The 27,414-nt window shown below is 39.8% G+C and overlaps 1 protein-coding gene across 1 annotated transcript in view; it reads right to left on the bottom strand.

Moving 5' to 3' along the window:
* The window catches only part of dcc (DCC netrin 1 receptor), a 385,109-nt gene that overhangs the window by 24,396 nt on the left and 333,299 nt on the right, over nucleotides 1–27,414 (bottom strand). Inside the window, 2 exon segments of the mRNA XM_041969439.1 lie at nucleotides 5,495–5,779; nucleotides 15,061–15,210. Coding sequence (XP_041825373.1) covers nucleotides 5,495–5,779; nucleotides 15,061–15,210 — 435 coding nt within the window.

Raw genomic sequence — 27,414 nt, 5'->3', positions numbered from 1 at the left:
GTAAACTGTGTGCAGTGGGCGCACACAGCCTTGTCGGCTGCATTTTTCTTCTCTGACAAACAGCATTGCTCCTCTGGTTTCGACATGCAGCGTTTACACGTAACCATGGCAACCAGCAAAAAGGTTATGAGACTGATGGCTAGATTATAACAAACACTTAATTAGCCCTAACCATGAGCTTTTAAACCCTTACCAACTATTTTTATAGCATAACTAACCATGAAATAAATGTTAGAATATGACCAACTTATTGACTGATCGTAACTCGAATTGCGGGTCACCGCGCCAACACATTCCCCACCAACATTTACAAGAGTTTTGTGGCTGTTAAAGGAAATACTTCAACAATTAAATGCATTTTACTTCCCTTGTGCTGCTTGTAGGGATTCGCAGGTTGTGGGTTGTCCTAAAGATACTGAACCAAGATAAGATGAGATCTTTTCAGCCAGAGGACTTGCTGATCTCTTAGCCACATCATTTTTAATCTTTAACAGGGTAGAGGCAGAATTGTCACCATTTCCAAATGTGATTGTGGGTAGTGGAAACCTGGTATCAGCTGGGATAGCCTCCAGCCCACCGCGATCCTATGCTGGACAAAACTGGTGAGAAAAATCAATGGCTGAATTAGTCAAAGGCAGTTTAATTCCTGGTTTAACCAGAGGAAAAGTAAAAAAACTGACATGTTTAACTGGGCCTTATATTGGGCCTTTCTACACATTTGAATCCATTTGGGTTTTCTCAAGACAGCTCAGTCTCAACTAGTTCAATGACTTTTCAGCATGGCTGTAAAAAATAGACAACTGAGGAGTGTTTCATTTCCACAAAAGAGACAATGTTTGCCAAATATATCACTTTCTGTAGAGAAAGTGGAGAGATGGAGAGGTAGCATGGAGCCGGAGAAAGAACAGAGGGAGACCGGGTCAGAGTCAATCCAACCCTCTAGCTAATGTCAAGGCCATTTACAGTTCATCAAACACACACACAGACACACACTGGGTAGCGGCCCGAGGCTAATGCATTTAGCGTTCCTGAAATATTAAACACAGCAGGGAAGCTCATGTCAGAGAATCCAGCTGAAACGAATATGAAGGAAATCAGCAACAATCTGGAGTTCTAGTACGGCTACATACCGAATTAAAAGGTGAATTTTGTTGTAAAAAGATGAAAAACAGCTTGTATTTACCTTCGAGCGGAGTCACAATTGCTGCTGACAAAATTTGGAAAAAGAGGAAAGTAATCAATGTTGTTTTAAAATGAAAAGTTTTTCTATTGTGACTTGATAACAGATTGCAACAGCTGGCACGCTTCTGTTGTTTGAGCTAATTGTTTTCAGTAGCTAACAGGTCAGAACTGTAACAAAGACCTGAACTATAAAGCCATGAATCTTGGTTTGTTCACCCATTCACACATAAACTTGCAGGCCCACTTCATCAGCTCCAGCTGTTCAACTTCCTGTTAACACAAATATCTAACCAGCAAATCACAGGGCAGCATGTAGTCATGGAGACGTGGTGAAGATGACTTGCTGAAGTTCAAACTGAGCATCAGAATGAGGAAGAAAAGAGGATGTCAGATCAGATCAGATCAGAAATACTTTATTAATCCCTTGCAGGGAAATTCATGTTTTCAGTACAACCCATCCAAGACTAGACAAAACAACATATAACACAACAAGAACAGGCAGACTTACGGAGCAGCCGTTTCTACAGCGCTCCTTATCTTAGATATAGGTGAAAGGTAACATTAGGGGAGTAAGATGTAGCTGGAGAGGATAAAAAAGGCATCTCCACACTGGGCCTAAGGGCCCATTATTGAGATACAAAAAACACTCCTCAGTACATAAAGAACAAAACTCAGACAATCACAACATCAGAAACACGTGGCGGGGGCGGAGAGGGGTCTCCCATCACAGCAAGTCCGGACGCAGCTGACACGAGCGCAGTCCGGTCGACCCGCCGCCAGGGAGTGGAAGGAGCGGGGTAAGGAGCAGCCCCAGGCAGTGAATCACGGGGGAATGTATCTGTAGTGGTGTACTTGAGTGTGGTGCATGTATGTGTGTGCGTAGAAGTGAGCATATGAACTTTGTCCCAGTTCTCCCTCACAGTCTCTGCCACCTGATGATAGTGGGGCATCCTTGAGGGCTGATCCAGGTTGAAGTCCATCGCCCGTGAAGAGGGTGAGGGGAGGGTGGGGGACTGAGCGTCCATCAACAAAACATTCCAGGGAACTTTAAACCAGCCATCCAAGGCCAGTACAGGGAGCCGAATTTGATAACAGCATTTGTTTTGGTTCAGGCCAGAGCTGTTTCGTCTGCCTTGAGTCTCTCAGTGGTCCCACTGGCGACTCCAATCATCCGAATTTTGGGTCAATTTCCATCCAGCCGAGCTGACACCTTCTCCAAGTTGGTGACCACCTCACGTACAAGCCCAGAAATCGCAACCAGTTTGCCATCCAGAACTGGAATAGCCTCCAGTTTACGATTCAGCTCCTGTACCGCCAAAGCCTGATTGTTCGTAGCTCGGCACACACCCGCACAGAAATCCGGCAGCTTGCCAGTGACTGCCGACAGTGTCCGAATTTTGCGATATGCCAGGAAACTGCCCGCTCCAAACAGCAGAAACCCAGTTATCATGAATCCGAATGTATAGATGTCCTCAGCGTCCTCGACAGAAAGAATCGACAGACACATGACTTTCCACACTCCCCAGGAATCCATCACATATCCAGCCGAAAACGTTCCGCCAGGACAAGCAGGCTCCCCTACGCCTGTTTTCCGGTTCGAATAAATTTGGTCGATTGCATTTAGGGACCAACTGATCAGATCCATATCTCAAGATTTAAGTTTTGGAAGGAAATGCAGAGAGAGGCTCAGATAGATGACAGGACAGTAGCAGCAGGGCAGAGTGGGAGAGGGAGGGAGAAGAAAAAGCGTCTGCCTCGGTTGAGAGCCTGAAGAGTAAGAGATTTTGATCATGGCATGGTTGTTGGTCTGAGTATTTACTGGGATTTCCACCCACAACCATCTCCAGGGTTTCCAGAGAATGGTCTGAAGACGAGAAACCAGATCTCAGTCCAGTAGAGCAGCTTTGGGATGTGGTGGAACGGGAGATTCTCATCATGGATGCAGCCGACAAACCTGCAGCAACTGTGTGATGCTGTCATGTTAATATGGAGAAAACATCTGAGGAAGGTTTCCTCCACCTGCTTCATCTATCACACCAGGATTAAAAAGGTCCGACCCGGTACTAGAAGGTGGTCCTGATGAAGAGGACAACCCGGTGCTAGAAGGTGGACCTGATGAAGAGGACGACTCGGTACTAGAAGGTGGACCTGATGAAGAGGACGACTCGGTACTAGAAGTTGGACCTGATGAAGAGGACAACTCGGTACTAGAAGGTGGACCTGATGGTTACTTAGACTTAGAGTTTATTGTCATTCCGATATACAGTGTATACCGAACGAAATGCCATTGCATTCGCTTGCAACAGTATCAAAAAATATAAAATATAAAACATAGAATATAGACAGTGATATAAAATATAGACAGTATCGACAGCAAATGGCAAAAAAACTGCAAAATGATTAAGCAGCACAAAGTGCAGTATGATACGATTTAAAAAAAGTCAGTAGTGCAGTAGATTAGTGCAGACTCTGGATTTAAGAGTCCAAGAGTCTGAGGGCCATGGGGAAAGAACTGTTCATGAACCTGGAGGTTCTGCACCGAACGCTGCAGAAACTTCTTCCGGAAGACAGAAGTGAAAATAGAGCATGGTGGGGGTGTAAGGCATCCTGGATGATGTTTCTGGCCTGGGACACACAGCGCTGAGAGGCAAGGTCCTGCACAGAAGGAAGGGAGCTCCTTCTGTGCTCTGTTATTTCTGTTCTCAGCTGTCCTCACCACTCTCCTTACATTCCTCCAGTCAGCAGCAGTGCATCCTCCGCCCCACACAGAGATACAGCTGGTGAGGATGCTCTCTACAGTCCTCCTGTAGAACGTAGTGAGGATGGGTGGGGGCTGGTGGGCTGTCTTCATCCGTCTCAGGAAGTGCAGGCGCTGCTGTGCGCTCTTAATCAGAGATGCAGAGTTCACCAACCAGGTAAAGCCATCTGTGATGTGCACCCTCAAAAGCTTGGTGCTGCTGACTTGTTGATGAGGAGAGCCAGTGTGGGGGCGAGGGCTGCTTTGAATGCTTCCTGAACATTGGTATAAGCTTTGTCTAAAGTGTCCATTCCCCTGGTTTCAAAGTCCACATCCTTGTGAAAGAGAGGGAGGACAGTTTTCATATTTGCTTGGTTGAAATCGCCAGCAACAACAAAAATGCCCTCCAGGTGGGCAGTTTGCGGCTCACTGAAAGTCCGTTAAAGAACACTCATCGCCTCCTTGGTGTTAGCACTGGGGGGCACGTACACAGCAGTGATGATAACAACAGCAAATTCCCTGGGCAGGTAGAACGGTCTGCAGATCGCAGTCAGGAGCTCAATGTCCGGTGAAGCGGGACTGGAGACAGATCTAACATTTTTAAACCAGTTGTTGTTGATGTAAATACACAAGCCACCACCTCTGGATTTGCCACTCAGTGCTAACAGCATTGTCCAGAACTGATGAGTTTAGCCAGGTTTCTGTCAGAATGATGGCACAGCAGTTCCGTAACTCACATTTAGATGTTAGGTCCAGCTGGAGATAATTCGTTTTAGTTTCTAGTGCAGATGTTGGTGAGGAAGATGGATGGAAGGGGTGTTTTGTAGGAATTAGCTTTTAACTTAGCTGTTAGCCCTCCTCGACAACCATTTTTACACCTTCGGTCACACCACCTCCGCTTACCCCACTGCCGGCCGTTTCTGCTTGGCGAATCCGCTACACCACAAGCTGCTGGGTCTTGCGGGTGTAGCACTCTGAGGCTGCGCAAACACTCCAGAATTGTCGTGTCTACAAAGCTGAAGTTGCTGGATGGTCGCAAATCAAACGTTCGTGCACTATACTCTGCTGAGTACTGACTACATTCATGATCCTAAATGGCGTATTTACGGTAACAATGTCCCTAACTGTCGCGAGCCCATGCAGCCGCAGCCTGACAGGGCACTGCCATTGTGCCTGGTTACAGCAATGCAGTGTCTGTCACTCTGAAATACTTTAATCTTTTCTGCCCCCACATCGTTTAATGCTACAAGCAGATTAATTTAGCAATAAGTCTTCCTACATCACCAAGAATTACCAATAAATAAGGACGTAGTACATTATTTAGGTCAACTTTTATAGAGGTTTTGTGTATTAAATCACATGTAATCAATAAAGTTTCTTGCATCTGTCTTTAGCCAGACCAGAGGCCTGAGAACGTCATGTGATTGAATAACCAGCTACAATTAAGAGATGATGAGGAAACACTTGAGCAGCTCCTGGACTTCAGTTCTCATGAGGTAAAACTAAAGATGTTGGTTTTATCCTGCATGTCTGGACTGATGTGCTGGGAAACAACCAGTAAAGATCTGTACTCACTGGACTGGGTCATCATGGAGGTGTACACCTTCGGGTCAATGGTCCCCATGGGTGGTGGAAGCAGTGGGTTGGTGAAGCTTCGTAGCGGGTGGGTGGGCCGTACGCAGGCCGTGGGAATGGTCCGATTGCTTCCCGGCTGGGCCTCCTCAGTGCTAACAGCAGTAGCTGGCGCCCCTGGAACTGGACCAACCGGGGGGATGTGCTCCCCAGGAGGAGCCGACACACCAGGGAGGAGGGGGGCAGTCTGCTGAGGTGGAGGCTGCTGGAGGAGAGGACTGGTGGAATCTGGAGGGGGCAGAGAGAGGAAAGAACGAATAACAAAACATCCAATTAGTCCGAATCACAGTGTCATCCATGAGACATAAAAACAGTGACACAGAAAACAAACAAACCTCTCTTCTAAAGTGTGAATCTATTTAAATATATAGTCACAGAACACAGACCCCCCCCCCCCCCCCACTTTGATACAGCCACGAACACAATGACAGCATGCCACGACTGGAAACTACTGCTGCTGCATAAAAGCCACAACACCGTCTCAGTTGGAAATGTAAACATAAATACAAGCTGCATCCACTGTTTCATGTTTTATGGCTGTTGTTAGCGCATAAATTATACATGGAGTGGTTATGTCTGCACACGCATTCAGATCCGTGTTTTCTCCACTCTGCTGCGCATGAAAGCAAACACCTGAAATCTGATAGCATGTTAAACTGTTTGCAAGGTCTGCTGCTTTGTTCCAGAGTCTGGAGCTCATTGCTGTTTTTCTTTTTTATTGGCTGAATTTGTTTAGATTGTGATAAAAATCCCATTTTAAATTTTATGAGATAAAGTTCATAGAAATATCAGAAATACTGGGACTTTGTGGTGAAACGTGTCTGTAGTGTGACATGGCTGACGTATCCATACCCTGTTATCGCCAGGCCAAGACAAGAGGTACAATGAGGAAAAGCTGCAGAACATGAATAAACGCTCTGCAAGAGGAAGAAAAGAGGCAAAGAAGAGGAAGAACAGCTGAGAATGATCTGCAGCAAAATGAGAAACACTGGAAAGAATGTCATGAAACAAAGACGTGGAACCATGTGAATGTGAGGTCAGAACAACTCCATAAACCTTTTTCTAACCGTAAAGCTACACTACAGACTGATCTAAGCTCCGTGGATCATGAACAGGGAGGCTCAGAATAAATCTTGCATTGACCTCCAAGGCTGAGAATATAGCTGCTTTTCAAGCTTACGACAAGCATGAAGACGATACAGGACGTTCATGTTTGGTTAGTTTTGAGACAGCAGCAGTATTGTAGGTAGTACGTTAGGACCCTGTTACTGCTGCCGACCATGTGACCTTTCTAGGGTCAAAATGCTAAAATTTCAAACTCGATACCGTTGCTAAGGATGGTCGACATTCATTCATTCATTCATTCATTCATTCATTCATTCATTCATTCATTATCTTGACCACTTAGTCCATTACGGGTCGCAGGTTAGCTGGAGCCTATCCCAGCAGGATGGTCGACAATCGATACTATTTCTGATATTATGAAGAGGGGCAAAATTTTTATTATTCTTTTAATCAAAGTCAGAACATCACAAAAATAGCAACAATCCAAACAATACAACAAAAATATATTAATAGATATAAGAAAAGACAATAACAATGTAAAATGCATTGTTTTAAAGCTCATGCAGACAGCTGCGAACAGTTTTCGCTCTCTGTGCTGCAAAAAATACAAAACTCAGAATAACTTTAACCACAACTTAGTGAACTTATTTACATACGTGTCCTTTTCCTTGTTTTTTTTATTTATTATTATTTATACGTGTCCTTTTCCTTGTTTTTTTTTTTTTTTATTATTATTTATATGTGTCCTTTTCCTTGTTTTTTTTTTATTATCATTTATACGTTATTATTTATACATGTCCTTTTTCTTGTTTTTTTTTATTATCATTTATACGTGTCCTTTTCCTTGTTTTTTTTAAATTATTATTTATACGTGTCCTTTTCCTTGTTTTTTTTTATGATTTATACGTGTCCTTTTCCTTTTTTTTTTTTAAATTATTATTTATACGTGTCCTTTTCCTTGTTTTTTTTATTATTATTTATACATGTCCTTTTCCTTGTTTTTTTTTATTATCATTTGTACGTGTCCTTTTCCTTGTTTTTTTAAAATTATTATTTATACGTGTCCTTTTCCTTGTTTTTTTTTTTTTTTATTATTATTTATATGTGTCCTTTTCCTTGTTTTTTTTTATTATCATTTATACGTTATTATTTATACATGTCCTTTTTCTTGTTTTTTTTTATTATCATTTATACGTGTCCTTTTCCTTGTTTTTTTTAAATTATTATTTATACGTGTCCTTTTCCTTGTTTTTTTTAATTATCATTTATACGTGTCCTTTTCCTTGTTTTTTTTTAATTATTATTTATACGTGTCCTTTTCCTTGTTTTTTTTATTATTATTTATACATGTCCTTTTCCTTGTTTTTTTTAATTATCATTTGTACGTGTCCTTTTCCTTGTTTTTTTAAAATTATTATTTATACGTGTCCTTTTCCTTGTTTTTTTAAAATTATTACTTATACGTGTCCTTTTCCTTGTTTTTTTTTAATTATTATTTATACGTGTCCTTTTCCTTGTTTTTTTTTAATTATTATTTATACGTGTCCTTTTTCCTTGTTTTTTTAAAATTATTATTTATACGTGTCCTTTTCTTTGTTTTTTTTATTATCATTTATACGTGTCCTTTTCCTTGTTGTTTTTAAATTATTATTTATACGTGTCCTTTTCCTTGTTGTTTTTAAATTATTATTTATACGTGTCCTTTTCCTTGTTTTTTTTTATTATTATTTATACGTGTCCTTTTCCTTGTTTTTTTTTATTATTATTTATACGTGTCCTTTTCCTTGTTGTTTTTAAATTATTATTTATACGTGTCCTTTTCCTTGTTGTTTTTAAATTATTATTTATACGTGTCCTTTTCCTTGTTTTTTTTTATTATTATTTATACGTGTCCTTTTCCTTGTTGTTTTTTATTATTATTTATACGTGTCCTTTTCCTTGTTTTTTTTAAATTATTATTTATACGTGTCCTTTTCCTTGTTTTTTTTAAATTATTATTTATACGTGTCCTTTTCCTTGTTTTTTTTTATTATTATTTATACGTGTCCTTTTCCTTGTTTTTTTTATTATTATTTATACGTGTCCTTTTCCTTGTTTTTTTTTATTATTATTTATACGTGTCCTTTTCCTTGTTTTTTTAAAATTATTATTTATACGTGTCCTTTTCCTTGTTTTTTTATTATTATTATTTATACGTGTCCTTTTCCTTGTTGCTTTTTTATTATTATTTATACGTGTCCTTTTACTTGTTGTTTTTTTATCATTATTTATACGTGTCCTTTTCCTTGTTTTTTTTAAATTATTATTTATACGTGTCCTTTTACTTGTTTTTTTTTATTATTATTTATACGTGTCCTTTTCCTTGTTGTTTTTTTATTATTATTTATACGTGTCCTTTTCCTTGTTTTTTTTTATTATTATTTATACGTGTCCTTTTCCTTGTTTTTTGTAAATTATTATTTATACGTGTCCTTTTCCTTTTTTTTTTTATTATTATTTATACGTGTCCTTTTCCTTGTTGTTTTTTTATTATTATTTATACGTGTCCTTTTCCTTGTTTTTTTTTTATTATTATTTATACGTGTCCTTTTCCTTGTTTTTTTTATTATTATTTATACGTGTCCTTTTCCTTGTTTTTTTTAAAATTATTATTTATACGTGTCCTTTTCCTTGTTTTTTTTTATTATTATTTATACGTGTGCTTTTCCTTGTTTTTTTTTATTATTATTTATACGTGTCCTTTTCCTTGTTTTTTTTTAATTATTATTTATACGTGTCCTTTTCCTTTTTTTTTTTATTATTATTTATACGTGTCCTTTTCCTTGTTTTTTTTAAATTATTATTTATACGTGTCCTTTTCCTTGTTTTTTTTTTATTATTATTTATACGTGTCCTTTTCCTTGTTTTTTTTTTATTATTATTTATACGTGTCCTTTTACTTGTTTTTTTTTATTATTATTTATACGTGTCCTTTTCCTTGTTTTTTTTAAATTATTATTTATACGTGTCCTTTTCCTTGTTTTTTTTAAATTATTATTTATACGTGTCCTTTTCCTTGTTTTTTTTAAATTATTATTTATACGTGTCCTTTTCCTTGTTTTTTTTTATTATTATTTATACGTGTCCTTTTACTTGTTTTTTTTTATTATTATTTATACGTGTCCTTTTCCTTGTTGTTTTTTTATTATTATTTATACGTGTCCTTTTACTTGTTTTTTAAATTATTATTTTTACGTGTCCTTTTCCTTGTTTTTTTTTTATTATTATTTATACGTGTCCTTTTCCTTGTTGTTTTTTTATTATTATTTATACGTGTCCTTTTCCTTGTTGTTTTTTATTATTATTTATACGTGTCCTTTTCCTTGTTGTTTTTTTATTATTTATACGTGTCCTTTTCCTTGTTGTTTTTTTATCATTATTTATACGTGTCCTTTTCCTTGTTTTTTTTTATTATTATTTATACGTGTCCTTTTCCTTGTTGTTTTTTATTATTATTTATACGTGTCCTTTTCCTTGTTGTTTTTTTATCATTATTTATACGTGTCCTTTTCCTTGTTGTTTTTTTATTATTATTTATACGTGTCCTTTTCCTTGTTTTTTTTTATTATTATTTATACGTGTCCTTTTCCTTGTTTTTTTTTTATTATTATTTATACGTGTCCTTTTCCTTGTTTTTTTTTTATTATTATTTATACGTGTCCTTTTCCTTGTTGTTTTTTTATTATTATTTATACGTGTCCTTTTCCTTGTTGCTTTTTTATTATTATTTATACGTGTCCTTTTCCTTGTTGTTTTTAAATTATTATTTATACGTGTCCTTTTCCTTGTTTTTTTATTATTATTTATACGTGTCCTTTTCCTTGTTGTTTTTAAATTATTATTTATACGTGTCCTTTTCCTTGTTTTTTTATTATTATTTATACGTGTCCTTTTCCTTGTTGTTTTTTATTATTATTTATACGTGTCCTTTTCCTTGTTGTTTTTAAATTATTATTTATACGTGTCCTTTTCCTTGTTTTTTTTTATTATTATTTATACGTGTCCTTTTCCTTGTTTTTTTTAAATTATTATTTATACGTGTCCTTTTCCTTGTTTTTTTTTATTATTATTTATACGTGTCCTTTGCCTTGTTTTTTTTTGTTATTATTTATACGTGTCCTTTTCCTTGTTTTTTTTATTATTATTTATACGTGTCCTTTTCCTTGTTTTTTTTTATTATTATTTATACGTGTCCTTTTCCTTGTTTTTTTTATTATTATTTATACGTGTCCTTTTCCTTGTTTTTTTTTATTATTATTTATACGTGTCCTTTTCCTTGTTTTTTAAATTATTATTTATACGTGTCCTTTTCCTTGTTTTTTTTTTATTATTTATACGTGTCCTTTTCCTTGTTGTTTTTTTATTATTATTTATACGTGTCCTTTTCCTTGTTGTTTTTTTATTATTATTTATACGTGTCCTTTTCCTTGTTGTTTTTTTATTATTATTTATACGTGTCCTTTTCCTTGTTTTTAAATTATTATTTATACGTGTCCTTTTCCTTGTTTTTTTTTTATTATTTATACGTGTCCTTTTCCTTGTTTTTTCTTTTTTATTATTTATACGTGTCCTTTTCCACACAATACTTAATATCTGACCAGGTCTTTAAAATTATCTCAGTTTTTTAAACTACATTAATTAAAAAAAAACATTTAAAAGATGTTTCTGTCTACATTTAAAGGCATGAAACTGAAAGTGTAAGCCAGGCGTAATCAGCCAGTAGCAACTTCATTTTCAGGCTGGATATGGAGCAGAGCTGCCCTCGTCCAGCAGCTCGTTGCTGGGCTGCTGCTTCTGGACAGGGAGGGACCGCGGCAGCGTGAAGAGTAAACCGAACGTTTTCACCTTAGTAACACCAGAAAGAGTCACTAAACGTGTCGCTAGGCACTTTGAAAAAGAGTCCTTAGACAGGTCTAAAACTCGCTAATTACAGACATAAATTGCCAAACTGGCAACACTGTAAACGATGGGTCCTTCAGGGAGATGTCCTCGGGGCGGGGTTGCCCACTGCTGTGCCTGTTTAAAATTGGTAGAGCCGGCTGGTGTTTTCTGTGGACCAGCAGACGACAAAGAGGCATCTAAGCATCGATAGTTGTGCTAAAAAATATCCAACTAGATACTAAATTTTAGAATTGATTAGTACCTTAGAATCAATTCTTTTTTACAACACTATACCTTACATCAGGTCATGTTGCTCCCTATACTGCCCCCCTACCTTCTTACTGTAGCTTGCAAACTCCTTGCATTCATTTCTAAGGATGTGCACAAACGACACTTCAAATAAATGCAGAATACGTGAGACAGGACAGCCACACGCATGATTTAAACCAAGTAGAAGTTTGTCCTAAGAAGCAGACACGCTGGGTGTAGATCTCGCTCTCTAAACAGCAGTGCCAGCTCTGCTTCTTCTTTCAGGAAGAAGAAGCCTTGAGATGTGAGAAGACTGGATTGTTTGTGGTCATGAAGCTTCAGTATGACGTTGGTGTTTCTAAAAGCTGTTCCAGCGTTTCACCTTTGCAGTTCATGTTTGATTGAACAAAGCTGAACATCCAGAAAAATCAATTTGAAAGGAACATTATCAGCAAAAACCAGTTTATTAAATAAACAAACCTTTATTTACAGAACGTTTTGAAACTTATTTCACCTAATTGTTTTTTGTCTCATACCTGGAGACTGAAAGACTAGACGGGGGATATAGTCTCTAATTAGCATTAAACTATGAGACCAGGGAGCAGGGCAGTGAGCTTGAAGGTGTGATAAAGTTTGGTAGTTGTTGTGTTTTCATGGTAAAACTGACCGGCAAGCAAGAAATTACAATCAAATAAAATAAAGAAATAAAAACACTGTTAATCCCCACATAGAAATTATAATGTAGTATTTTTTTCTTTTTCTTTTCCTTTTTTTTTTTTTAAGTAAAAATCATTCATAGTCTTGAGGGACATGTGGTTTAACACCTCTGGACTGGAAGCTGCAGCTCTTTTTTCCTGGATCCGTCATGTATAGCAAACAATTCATCCAATAAGAAGAATATTCACATTAAAACAAGACTTGTCATGATAAGTACAGGTGCTATATGAATAAACAGGTACACACTATGATATTATAATACTGATAATGCACAGAACTGATCAATACACTAGTAACTTAACGATAAAAGTACCATTTACTAAGATTTAAAGTGGATGTTACTGTGACCTGTGCCATTTGTGTTTGCTCTGAAAGCCTGGATCTGGTTTCTAACTCACGTCGTTCTACTTTAACTATGGTATTTCTCAGCACTGAGAACGTCTTCCTCTGTGACATTTGCACCAAAGGAAATCCAGCTTGTACAATTTATTTTATCCTTTAATGTACATGTTTTATTTTACCACATTAAACTTGAGTTTTTATTTCAATTTGTTTTTTTGTTTGCTTTTTTAATAAATGTGCAGTGCTTTTGGACCTGCACCTCTTTACAAAACATCCTATTCTTGAAAAATGGCTTCTGATCTACTAGTCTCCATGATGAAGCAAGAAGAGTGACCAGATAAATACTGGGATGGTTCTAGCTCCCCCACAGCTCTACATTAGAATAAGTGGTATAGAAAATGTACATTAGGGCTGAAAAAATAAAGCGCAAAGCCGGTAACTAATTTACGTAATTAATTGTATTAACATTTTTAACTAAATGAATGTTTACAGCATGACAAACATCCGTCATTTCTCTGTTTCTCTAATATGATGGCGGCATGTGGAGAGATGGAAAAGATGAACCATCTCGCTTTCCTTTTCTTAAACATCCTGCGTTCTGCACCAACATGGCCGCTCTAGAGGATCTCTGTCGTCTGTTTGTGTAGCAGCTGCTTCCTCCCTCTTCTCTCATGTTGCTCCGTGAATCATGGCGGCTGTCGGTGATCAGCTGATCGGCTTTTCTCTCTTGCTGCTTGTGTTTATGGATCAGCTGAGAAGGAGAAAACTAGCAGTTCATGGTTCACACCATTTGTCACGGTGTATAGCTGGCGCTGAGATTTCCCAGCCATCCCTGAAGGCATTCTCCCTCCAGCACAGCTGATTGCTGATGCGTTCCACCTGCTCTATGCTCTTTAAATACCAGTGAGTGACAACTCTTCCTTGCCAGACTGTCTCACCTTGGTTCTCCTACCCGCTCAGGCTAGCGGACTGTGACACCAGACTCGGCTCCCCTGGATATACCATCATCATTACAATAAAAACCTTTTATCACCCAATCATCAGTTCTGACAATTATTGTGGTCCAGTTTGCTGAATCGTGTCACCGTTACATATTTACCCCAAAGTCTTGTTGGCAGGACCTTCTCTAACAAGGTAGCTGCTGGTGGTAGACAGGGTTTATACTTCAGCTATGCAGGGGCGGGTCTAGAAAAGTTCTGATCGGGGGCCAGGAGCACTGACCAGGAAAAGGCGGCACAGATGAGATCTTTTTTAAGTCTAGATTTTATGAAATATTGAACTGATTATTACAACTGAAGTGATCATCTGATATAAAGTGAAGAAAAGTTTGTAAAACAAGCAGGTGTTACTTTGGGTGAAGCTGTTGTAGGACTTTTATCACTGTTGCACTCACACGTCAATGATAAAAGGAAAAAGCAGTTTTTATCCAGATCATCAGTTTTATCAGAGTTTCTTCATCAATGTCGGATGTTTAACTTCAGTCGTCACATCTGCTGCTTTTAGGACAGAAATTATCACCATGGAGACAGTTGGTGAGATGATGCTGGATTAATTCAGAATTATGATCTAGAACATGGTAGAGATGATTTAGAACAACATATAGAAGCACATTACATGCTGCATTTACTGACCCTGGGACATCTGACGTTTACCCAAGAAGTTCAGTTAACAGTAAATATTTGTTGATACATTAAAAACGGACAGATTTCAGGGATAGTCGTGTCTTGTTCAAGTTTCCGTGTTTACTTGTTTACATGTTTCCTTGTTAATATGTTTACTTGTTCACGTGTTTCTTTGTTCACATGTTTCCAAGTTACCATGTTTCTTTGTTTCCATGTTTACTTGTTAACTTGTGTACATGATTCTTAGTTTACATGTTTTCTCATTTACATGTTTACTTGTTTCCATGTTTCCATGTTTCCTTGTTTCCTTTTTAACTTGTTTACATGTTTAAATGAGGCAGATCTCTGCATGACGTTTGAACAGAATGAAGCACCTGGACATGCAGAGCTGAGCTGCCGTCTGACCAGGAGCAACAGTAGAAGAAGAAACTGATTTCCTGTGTAAACAAACGTGGGTATTCAGGCCATGTCCCCTTTTTTACTCTCTAGCCCTTAATGATGTTAAAGTCTCTTATCCATGTTTTTTCGGTGGCTGGAAGCTGTTATATCGCGTGTTTATAGTAATGCTCAAGCAGTGTGGTGGCAGCATGGTACCTGCTGTGTATCCTCTGTCCACAGTCAGGCTGGGGAAAGGCATGGACCTCAGGCTGAACTTGTTGTGTGTGAAGCCACAGGAAGGTGAAGGCAGGATCCCCGGATACTGAGAGGAGTCCAGAGCAGGCACCGGGATGGCGCTGACCACGGCTGAAACAGACAGAACAATTAGTAAACCGGCTGTCACTGAAACAAACAGAAATCCTGAACTTCATCCACGTTTTCCTGTGGAGCATCCCAGCAGGCTGGACATATGCAGGAAGACAGAAACTGGGAGAGCTTTATTTCACCAGACCCTTCACACCCAAAACCTTCCTGCTTGGAGGCAGTACCCAAGCTCCGCCCCCTCTAAAGCAGACGTATAAGGTATCACCAGATTATTAGCAGCAAACCAGACTGATACAGCCGTTATATCACCGTGGAGATGACAGCACACTTCAAAAAGAGCACACAGACTTCATGAGGTGACCTTGAGAGGAAATTGTAGGGAGGCAAACTCACCGAGACGGATTACACTGCCTCAGGTACACCACACACACAAACCCGCGCACACACACTCAGACCTCGTCCTTGCACCAGGATGAAATTTAACCAGTGTCAGGGATCAGCAAATTGGACCACAATAGAGTCAGAACTGAGGATTGGGTGCTAAAAGGTTTTTATTGTAATGATGGTAGTACATCCAGGGGAGCCGAGTCTGGTCTCGCAGTCCGCTAGCCAGCAGAGGGAATGGAAGCCGGCCGGGAAGTTTTCAGGAACCAAGATGACTGCAATGGAGCTGTGGAAACTGCTGAACCAAGAACAGTTAGTTGGGTCTGATAGTGACAAGAGCTGAGTTATCCACACTGGATAAATCCTCCGGAAAGATCCAGGTAATTTCTCCAGATTATCCAGATGGGAGAGAGACAGGTTCCGAAATCCAAATCCAATCCTGGGGACAGTCCAAGGGTCAGAGTACCAGCAGAATCAAACGACAGAGAGTTACCAGACAGGGGGCAGGCAGAGTCAGGATATCCAGGTCAAAAAACAGGTCAAAGATCAGGAACAGGTTGGCAGGCAGAATATCAGGGCTGGAAACGTGCAGGGATAAACCAAGACGATCTGGCAGGGAAGAGTAGTCACAGGCTGGTATTTAAAGTGCATACAGCAGGTGGAGCGCATCAGCAATCAGCTGTGCTGGAGGGAGAATGCCTTCATGGACGGCTGGGAAATCTCAGTGCCAGCTATACACCGTGACAACCAGTCTGTAAACATTACTGTCTGCTGGGAATTCTCTCATTTTCCGGTAATTTGGACGAGTTCTGACATCTTTTATATATGTATCCGTCTGAACTGGTTCATTGAACCATGGTTCACAAACTGGTCCATATTCCAGGTGAACTGAACGTTCTGTATTTTTGCCTGATAAACGTTATTGTGAGCGTGTTCATTCTACCATTAGTGAAAGGCGTTCTCTCACAACTGAACTTTGTTCCAGAGAGTTCCAGATTTCCATCGAGTCTTCCAGGCTAAATCCTGGCTAAAACACATCGTAAATAGGCCTTAAATATAGCTGAAAAACACCAGATCTGTCAACACCAGCCACCACAAACATGAAGGCAGCAGCTCTACCTCTGCCTCCATGATCACTACAGCATCTTCGTACGATCACTTAAATCATTTCTGAAAAGGCCAGTGATGATCCAGGAGGGAGAAATCTGGCCTTTTTGTGTGATGCCCACCGGGTGTCAAGAAGCAACTCCAGACATCAACATTGCCAACAGCAAACCTGGAACGGCAGATTGAACTAAAGCACCAGAGAGCATTCCAAGGTACATGAAAGGCAGCTAAAGCAGATCCTCTACCAGCCCGAACTAAATACCGCCGTCCAGCAGCAGCAGCTCCAGCGGCTTCATCTCCAGCCGCAGATGGAAAACCTTCTGCAGGATGTTATCAGACACCTGCAGCCTTGGAGGAAAGAGGAACCCTCAGCTTTCAGAAAGAGATGCAGACATATGGTCTGCATGTCTTTCTTTGTTTTTTCTTCTTCATTTGGGCTGAATTCTGCACTTATATGACCCAACTTTTATTTGGACAAAGATGTCAGAAAAAATACATCACAAAAAAAAAAAGTGACTAATAATGCGAAGATAAATAAAGTTTAAATGTTTTGCACTTTGAGGTACATCCTTTGTTTCCTACCTCACCCTGGTTCCTACCTCAGCCTAGTTCATACCTCAGCCTGGTTCCTACCTCATCCCAGTTCCTACCTCAGCCTGGTTCCTACCTCATCCCAGTTCCTACCTCAGCCAGGTTCCTACCTCAGCCTGGTTCCTACCTCAGCCTAATTCCTACCTCAGCCAGGTTCCTACCACAGCCTAGTTCCTACCTCATCCTTGTTCCTACCTCAGCCAGGTTCCTACCTCAGCCCGGTTCCTACCTCAGCCTGTTTCCTACTTCAGCCCGGTTCCTACCTCAGCCTGTTTCCTACCTCATCCCAGTTCCTACCTCAGCCTGGTTCCTACCTCAGCCAGGTTCCGACCTCAGCCTAGTTCCTACCTCAGCCCGGTTCCTACCTAAGCCTGTTTCCTACCTCAGCCCAGTTCCTACCTCAGCCTGGTACCTACCTCATCCTTGCTCCTACCTCAGCCTGGTTCCTATGTCATCCTCGTTCCTACCTCAGCCTGGTTCCTACGTCATCCTCGTTCCTACCTCAGCCTGGTTCCTACCTCAGCCTGGTTCCTACCTCAGCCTAATTCCTCCCTCAGCCAGGTTCCTGCCTCAGCCCGGTTCCTACATAAGCCTGTTTCCTAACTCAGCCCGGTTCCTACCTCAGCCTGGTACCTACCTCATCCTTGCTCCTACCTCAGCCCTGTTCCTACCTCAGCCTTGCTCCTACCTCAGCCCTGTTCCTACCTCAGCCAGGTTCCTACTTCAGCCTGGTTCCTACGTCATCCTCGTTCCTACCTCAGCCTGGTTCCTACCTCAGCCAGGTTCCTACCTCAGCCTGGTTCCTACTTCAGCCTGGTTCCTACGTCATCCTCGTTCCTACCTCAGCCTGGTTCCTACCTCATCCCAGTTCCTACCTCAGCCAGGTTCCTACCTCAGCCTGGTTCCTACCTCAGCCTAATTCCTACCTCAGCCAGGTTCCTACCACAGCCTAGTTCCTACCTCATCCTTGTTCCTACCTCAGCCCGGTTCCTACCTCAGCCAGGTTCCTACCTCAGCCTGGTTCCTACTTCGGCCTGGTTCCTACGTCATCCTCGTTCCTACCTCAGCCTGGTTCCTACCTCAGCCTAATTCCTCCCTCAGCCAGGTTCCTACCTCAGCCTGGTTCCTACATAAGCCTGTTTCCTACCTCAGCCCGGTTCCTACCTCAGCCTGGTACCTACCTCATCCTTGTTCCTACCTCAGCCTGGTTCCTACTTCAGCCAGGTTCCTACCTCAGCCTAATTCCTACCTCGGCCAGGTTCCTACCTCAGCCTAGTTCCAACTTCAGCCAGGTTCCTACCTCAGCCCGGTTCCTACCTCAGCCTGGTTCCTACGTCATCCTCGTTCCTACCTCAGCCCGGTTCCTACCACAGGCTGGTTCCTACCTCAGCCTAATTGCTACCACAGCCTGGTTCCTACCTCAGCCTAGTTCCTACCTCAGCCAGGTTCCTACCTCAGCCCGGTTCCTACATAAGCCTGTTTCCTACCTCAGCCCGGTTCCTACCTCAGCCTGGTACCTACCTCATCCTTGTTCCTACCTCAGCCCGGTTCCTACCTCAGCCTGGTTCCTACCTCAGCCAGGTTCCTACCTCAGCCTAATTCCTACCTCGGCCAGGTTCCTACCTCAGCCTAGTTCCAACTTCAGCCAGGTTCCTACCTCAGCCCGGTTCCTACCTCAGCCTGGTTCCTACCTCATCCTCGTTCCTACCTCAGCCCGGTTCCTACCACAGGCTGGTTCCTACCTCAGCCTAATTGCTACCACAGCCTGGTTCCTACCTCAGCCTAGTTCCTACCTCAGCCAGGTTCCTACCTCAGCCCGGTTCCTACATAAGCCTGTTTCCTACCTCAGCCCGGTTCCTACCTCAGCCTGGTACCTACCTCATCCTTGTTCCTACCTCAGCCCGGTTCCTACCTCAGCCCGGTTCCTACCTAAGCCCGTTTCCTACCTCAGCCCGGTTCCTACCTCAGCATGGTTCCTACGTCATCCTCGTTCCTACCTCAGCCCGGTTCCTACCACAGCCCGGTTCCTACCTCAGCCTGGTTCCTACCTCCGATAGTTTAATAATTCCTCAGTAAAAAAAAGTACTATTCTAGCCAGTTTTCCTCGTGTCTTTATCCTGTAGGAGTGAAAGCTACAGCTGCTACAAGCGTGGACTGAATGTGTGGAACAACAGGGAAATGCCGTAGTCTGAGAGTAAAAGCTCGCAGCAAAAAAGAACTCTTTTTTAGGACTATAAACTAGTTCATTTTTAGAACTGTGAACAGTTCTGATAGTCAGTTTTTTTGTTTGGTAATTTGTAATGCCTTTTGGCTTCTCTTTCTTTCATATTTAGTATAGTTAAAAGTACAATGTGTTGGGCTAGATCATTTTAGGTTTGTAATTGTATCTAGTATTGTGGGTTATATAAACACAGCTACTGCAGCTGCTTCACTCTGTTTATTTCAGAGATTAGTAGGCCAGTTTTTCGGTCACCCGTTTACTTTTTCTTGGTTTGGCTGTTTTGTTCTGGCTGAAGTTGAGTTAGAAAATAGCTTTTGTATTGTTTTCTGTGATTCACCACCATCTGTTTTGTTCCTCATTACTGCGCCGTGCTCTTTGTTACACCTCATATCTCCTAGCAGGGCCGGGTTGTAACAGAGCTCAACAAAAACAGTTCTTCTTAAAATCATCCCTCCCTAACACGCTCTGCTATGTTGTCACGTGATTGTTTCTTCTGAGGAAGTTACCCTCTGCAATCGCCGTGAACGCCGCATTCTGTCGCTGTTCTGACCTTTCTAGTGACTCTTTCTTTTAAAAACAAGTAGCGAGAAGTCAGGTGACTTATTGCAGACATCAGAGACTGTGGTGGAAGAGGAACCGTTCTTTATCTAATTGCATCAAGCAGAGAAAACATCTAAGGTGATGCAGAAATTAATAAAAGGAGGTTCAGAACTGTCCAACACATTATTAAAAATTGGGAGGAAACTCTGGATTTTATCTGAATTGTATATTCTAAGTGTAGAGTTTGCATATAATGTATCATATAATATGAACTTTGAACTTTGGTCCAGAATAGTGTCACTGCACTATGACGTCAAAGCTCCCGCTAATGACCGTGTAGAACACATGTTCATCTTTTAAACATTTCACCTCCAGGATGTTTGTGAAAGCAGCCGGAGGTCTTCGCCCTGTGGCTGCCTGCTCAGTTACATCACCATAGCATGAGGGTGTCCTCCATGGCCTCATGTTTCTCTAGCAGTGGTCAGGTGACCCAGCTTTAGGTGACCCAGCTGCAGGTGACCCAACGGTCAGGTGACCCAGCTGCAGGTGACCCAATGGTCAGGTGACCCAACAGTCAGGTGACCCAGCTGCAGGTGACAGTGGAGAACCAACCAGACTCTGTTTCTACATCAACTATAAAACTCTGTAAGCTTCTACAAGTTTCTCTTCATTCTTCTCATTCTTGTTTAAGATTAAAGGATCTGAATATACTAAACCCTCATCAATACCTGCATTGATTGGTCAGCATTGATAACCACAGGCTGTGATCAGCAGATTTAGGACGTGAACAAGCTGCAATCGTGTAAAGAAGGGGCAGAGTTTAAATACAAATAAATAAAATTGATGAGTTTGGTGTAGCGAGGCAGAGCTACAGCTTAAATGAGACTGGTATGTCTTTGTGTGTGCGTGTGTGTAAGGTGGGGGAGGGGGGAGTACAAAATTTAAGAGGAGGATATGACATTGTTAAGATATGAAATGAAAAGTCAGAAAAACGAAGAACTAAAGAGACTATGGATGGATGGATGGATGAATGGATGGATGGATGGATGGGTGGATGATGAATGGATGGATGGATGGATGGATGGATGGGTGGATGATGAATGGATGGATGGATGGATGGATGGATGGATGGATGGTGGATGATGGATGGATGGATGGATAGATGGATGGATGGATGGATGATGGATGGATGATGGATGGGTGGATGATGGATGGATGGATGGGTGGATGCATGGATGGATGGATAGATGGATGGTGGATGGATGGATGGATGATGGATGATGGATGATGGATGATGGATGGATGGATGGATAGATGGATGGACGGATGGATGATGGATGATGGATGGATGGATGGATGGATGGATGGATGGATGGATGGATGATGGATGGATGGATGGATGGATGATGGATGGATAGATGGATGATGGATGGGTGGATGATGGATGGATGGATGGATGGATGATGGATGAGTGGATGATGGATGGATAGATGGATGGATGGATGGATGATGGATGGATGATGGATAGATGGAGGTCGGTTACATCGGCCGTACATTAACATAACGTAATTACACTATCACCGTTTCTTCTTCTACTGCTGTTTCCAGGAAGTCAGACTGCTCTGTGCAGGTCTAAATAATTTATTCTGTTCAGTCGTGAGGAACTTAAACTCTTGTCCTAATCAGGAAAACTTCATCAGGGTGAACCTTTTAGGAAACCCACCTGAAGAAATCTGCACTGTTGCATAACTGTGATCAGATCTGTTCCACCACATTAAAGTAGAAGTGTTTTCATTTTACAAATCCACCTGTTTTGCATCTCAAAGTAGAAAATCCACGAGGCTGGAAGTCATGAGAGCCAAAGAAGGAGACAGAAAATGAAAATAGTATGCTGTATGGTGTGAAACCAGAAGAGACAGGAAGAGAGAGATGGTGGAGAATCGAGGGGCAGGTCTGTGTGTTGCAGATGAGGCCAGAGGGGTTTCTTGGTTTACTGTGACCTACATCGCACATGCATCCATGCAAACTCAGCGGAGAGCTGTTCACATGCTAGCAGACACCATCAGTCACACCCTGACTCACTCTCTCCAGAAAAAACCTGCCAGCTCTGCCACCACATGGAGGAGCTGGGTGGCTTTGCTTGCTGCAGCTGCAGTAAACAACAACGCTGTGGGAGATGAGGAAGAAAAAATGGAGAGAAAAGAGGACAGGAATCCTAAAAGGCATGCAGGCAGACAAGAGCCGGCTAATTACCCCGTCCCAGAGATGCTCTGCATCTGCAAAGCCCTGCTTCACATGTGATGTGTGGCACAGAGACTTGCGAACCATCAGTTTGGTGGTGCATTACAGCAACTTCACACAGAAAACTCCACTAACAACAGGAAGAGCAGCTGTGTTAACCAGACAGGAACATCCTCCCACCCACCGTGTTCTGAACAGGCCAATATTCCAATGAAAGACTTCCATGAAGGATTTTCCACCGTGCTGCATTGCTTAGTTCTATTAATGACTTGCACCTACGTCAAGGTCCCTCTGTGCAACTGCACCCAAATCCTTGATTACATCCATATCCCTAAAAACACTGAGTATTTTTTCAGTTTCCCCTGAAAAGTCTTCATTTTCCAGCAGCTATGCAGTTCTGTGTCTCTGCCAGGGTTTAAGGGGTCTCAGTGCTGGGACTATTTTGGTTGGATGTGGGTGTATAAAAATGGCTGTAAATGTGTTTACTTAATGCAGCATATAAGGCTTGTTAACACTGAAGACGACCTCACTGAGGCTGATGAGAGAATGGTGTTTACATGGCCTTGTTTTAGCTGGATGCAGCCTTAGTCAGGTTAGACTTGAATATAGCAAAGTATGGACAGAGCCGGGTTACAGCAGGTCCCTGTTCAGACCCCTGAAGGAGCCAATCACAGGATGACAGCTGTGTTAGCATTCAGGATGTGTTTATAAAAAGGTACAGTAATTTTTTTATTTTTAATTTTATTTCATTGAAAGGTCACAGTAAAGTTAAACATTCCATGTTTCCTCATATTGGATATTTGAGAGTTCATGGATGGATGGATGGATGGATGGATGATGAATGGATGGATGGATGGATGGATGGATGGATGGATGGATGGATGGATGGATGAATCCAGTGCCATGTCTATTTCTGTTGTTTTTATGTCATCCATTATCTGTACCCCTTCGTCCAGTGAAAGGTTGCGGGACAGCTGGAGCCTAACCCAGCATTTAGCAGGTGAGAGGCAGTTACACCTGGACATGCAAAGTCCACACAGAAAGGCATAAAAAGTGGAATTATAGAGGAACAGTAGAAGAACACTAGTGGAATAATTAAACAATATTGGAACACTAGTAGAATACTGTAACACTAGTTAAACACTTGTAGAATAATTAAACAATAGTGGAATACTAGTAAAAAAGTGGAACAATAGTATAACAATAGTAGAATAGTAGAACAATAGTCAAACACTAGTAGAATACTACAACAACAGTAGAACACTAGTAGAATAGTGTAACAATAGAAGAACACGATTAGAACAGTGGAACACTAGTTAAACACTAGTAGAATAATTAAACAACAGTGGAACACTAGTAGAATAGTTGAACAATAGCGTTACAATAGTAGAACACTAGTAGAATAGTGGAACACTACTGGAACAATAGTAGAATAGTGGAACAATAGAAGAACACTAGTAGAATAGTGGAACAATAGTAGAACACTTGTAGAATAGTGGAACAGTAGTGAAACAGTGGAGGAAAAGTGGAAAAATAGTAGAACACTAGTAAAATAGTGTAACAAGGGAAGAACACTAGCAGAATAGTGGAACACTGTTTAAACACTAGTAGAATAGTGGAACACTAGTTAAACACTAGTAGAATAATTAAACAATAGTGGAACACTAGTAGAATAAATAAACAATAGTGGAACACTAGTAGAATAAATAAACAATAGTGGAACACTAGTAGAATAATTAAACAATAGTGGAACACTAGTAGAACACTTGTCAAATAGTGGACCAATAGAGTTACAATAGTAGAACACTAGTAGAATAGTGGAACACTAGTTAAACACCAGTAGAATGATTAAACAATAGTGGAACACTAGTAGAACACTTGTCAAATAGTGGACCAATAGAGTTACAATAGTAGAACACTAGTAGAATAGTGGAATATTAGTTAAACACTAGTAGAATGATTAAACAATAGTGGAACATTAGTAGAATAATTAAACAATAGTTAAACACTAGTAGAATAATTAAACAATAGTGGAATACTAGTAGAACACTTGTCAAATAGTGGAACAATAGAGTTACAATAGTAGAACACTAGTAGAATAGTGGAATACTAGTTAAACACTAGTAGAGTGATTAAACAATAGTGGAACATTAGTAGAATAATTAAACAATAGTTAAACACTAGTAGAATAATTAAACAATAGTGGAACACTAGTAGAACACTTGTCAAATAGTGGAACAATAGAGTTACAATAGTAGAACACTAGTAGAATAGTGGAATACTAGTTAAACACTAGTAGAATAATTAAACAATAGTGGAACACTAGTAGAACACTTGTCAAATAGTGGACCAATAGAGTTACAATAGTAGAACACTAGTAGAATAGTGGAATACTAGTTAAACACTAGTAGAATGATTAAACAATAGTGGGATATTAGAAAAATAATTAAATAATAGTGGAACACTAGTAGAATAATTAAACAATAGTGGAACACTAGTAGAATAATTAAACAATAGTTAAACACTAGTAGAATAATTAAACAATAGTGGAACACTAGTAGAATAATTAAACAATAGTGGAACACTAGTAGAATAATTAAACAATAGTGGAACACTAGTAGAACATTTGTCAAATAGCGGAACAATAGAGTTACAGTAGTAGAACACTAGTAGAATATTGGAATACTAGTTAAACACTAGCAGAATGATTAAACAATAGTGGAACACTAGTAGAATAATTAAACAATAGTGGAACACTAGTAGAACATTTGTCAAATAGCAGAACAATAGAGTTACAGTAGTAGAACACTAGTAGAATAGTGGAATACTACTTAAACACTAGTAGAATGATTAAACAATAGTGGAACACTAGTAGAACATTTGTCAAATAGCGGAACAATAGAGTTACAGTAGTAGAACACTAGTAGAATATTGGAATACTAGTTAAACACTAGCAGAATGATTAAACAATAGTGGAACACTAGTAGAATAATTAAACAATAGTGGAACACTAGTAGAACATTTGTCAAATAGCAGAACAATAGAGTTACAGTAGTAGAACACTAGTAGAATAGTGGAATACTACTTAAACACTAGTAGAATGATTAAACAATAGTGGAACACTAGTAGAACACTTGTCAAATAGCGGAACAATAGAGTTACAATAGTAGAACACTAGTAGAATAGTGGAGTACTAGTTAAACACTAGTAGAATAATTAAACAATAGTGGAACATTAGTAGAATAATTAAACAATAGTGGAACACTAGTAGAACCTTTGTCAAATAGCGGAACAATAGAGTTACAGTAGTAGAACACTAGTAGAATAGTGGAATACTAGTTAAACACTAGTAGAATAATTAAACAATAGTGGAACACTAGTAGAACACTTGTCAAATAGTGGAATAATAGAGTTACAATAGTAGAACACTAGTAGAATAGTGGAGTACTAGTTACACACTAGTAGAATGATTAAACAATAGTGGAACATTAGTAGAATAATTAAACAATAGTTAAACACTAGTAGAATAATTAAACAATAGTGGAACACTAGTAGAGCATTTGTCAAATAGTGGAACAATAGAGTTACAATAGTAGAACACTAGTAGAATAGTGGAATACTAGTTAAACACTAGTAAAATGATTAAACAATAGTGGGATATTAGTAGAATAATTAAACAATAGTGGAACACTAGTAGAATAATTAAACAATAGTGGAACACTAGTAGAATAATTAAACAATAGTTAAACACTAGTAGAATAATTAAACAATAGTGGAACACTAGTAGAACATTTGTCAAATAGCGGAACAATAGAGTTACAGTAGTAGAACACTAGTAGAATAGTGGAATACTAGTTAAACACTACTAGAATGATTAAACAATAGTGGAACACTAGTAGAACACTTGTCAAATAGCGGAACAATAGAGTTACAGTAGTAGAACACTAGTAGAATAGTGGAATACTAGTTAAACACTAGTAGAATGATTAAACAATAGTGGAACACTAGTAGAACACTTGTCAAATAGCGGAACAATAGAGTTACAGTGGTAGAACACTAGTAGAATAGTGGAATACTAGTTAAACACTAGTAGAATGATTAAACAATAGTGGAACATTAGTAGAATAGTGTAACAATAGTAGAACACTAGTAGAATAGTTGAACAACAGTGGAACAATAGTAGAACACCAGTCAAATAGTGGAACAATAGTGTTATAATAGTAGAACAATAGTAGAATAGTGTAACAATAGAAGAACACTAGTAGAATAGTGGAACAGTAGTGAAACCGTGGTGGTATAGTGGAAAAAAGTAGAACACTAGTAGAACAGTGTAACAAGGGAAGAACACTAGTAGAATAATTAAACAATAGTTGAACAATAGTAGAACTTTAGTCAAATAGTGGAACAATAGTGTTACAATAGTGGAACAATAGTGGTAGAATAGTAGAACACTACTAAAATAGTGGAACAATACTGGAATACTAGTGGATTAATAATGTAATACTACTGGATCAATATTGGAACAGTAGTGACTCAATAGTGAAACGCAAGTGGAACAACAGTGGATCAATAGTGGAATGCTAGTGGAAAAATACTGGAACCAGGGATCGAATTACGGGGGAGCTAAGCTGGATTAATAAAGGCAGAGGAGCTCCCCTAAAGAGATTTAGCTGATACTTTAGGGGAGCCTAAAAATCTTCCAAAAAACGCGAATGATCCGTTTTTTGTTGTTTTTTTGTGGACAGCAGCATTGTTTGTCCGTTGTGTGCTGTGCGTCCACACAACCACCTGATATGCTTCTTTTTGTGGTTAAAGAACTCTCCATCCCTGTTTCTGATTAAACAAGCTACATACAGTAGTTTTTTGAATAGTAACCAAAGTTTTGACCGCGTTACGTGCACTAAAATAAATGCGCGTGATGTGTGAAGCCGTAGTGCCCGTGCAAAAATAAGGCTACTACGAACGCCCCAGTGTAATTCACTAAAAAATAATAATCTGAAAATGGTTCATTAACCCATGTTTAATCAAAAAAACATGTTTTTGTTCCTGTTATTTTAAAAGCAGGATTTCTCTCTCTCTCTTTCCCCTTAAAGGGCTCTATTGTTTATGTGAAGCACCTTTTTTTGTCTTCACCATGAAATGTGACGTACAGACAAACCTGC

The sequence above is a fragment of the Melanotaenia boesemani genome, chromosome 19 (assembly GCF_017639745.1).
Source record: "Melanotaenia boesemani isolate fMelBoe1 chromosome 19, fMelBoe1.pri, whole genome shotgun sequence".
NCBI lineage: Eukaryota > Metazoa > Chordata > Actinopteri > Atheriniformes > Melanotaeniidae > Melanotaenia > Melanotaenia boesemani.
Note: the sequence above shows the minus strand (reverse complement) of the source record. Positions and strands in the feature narration are given on the sequence as shown.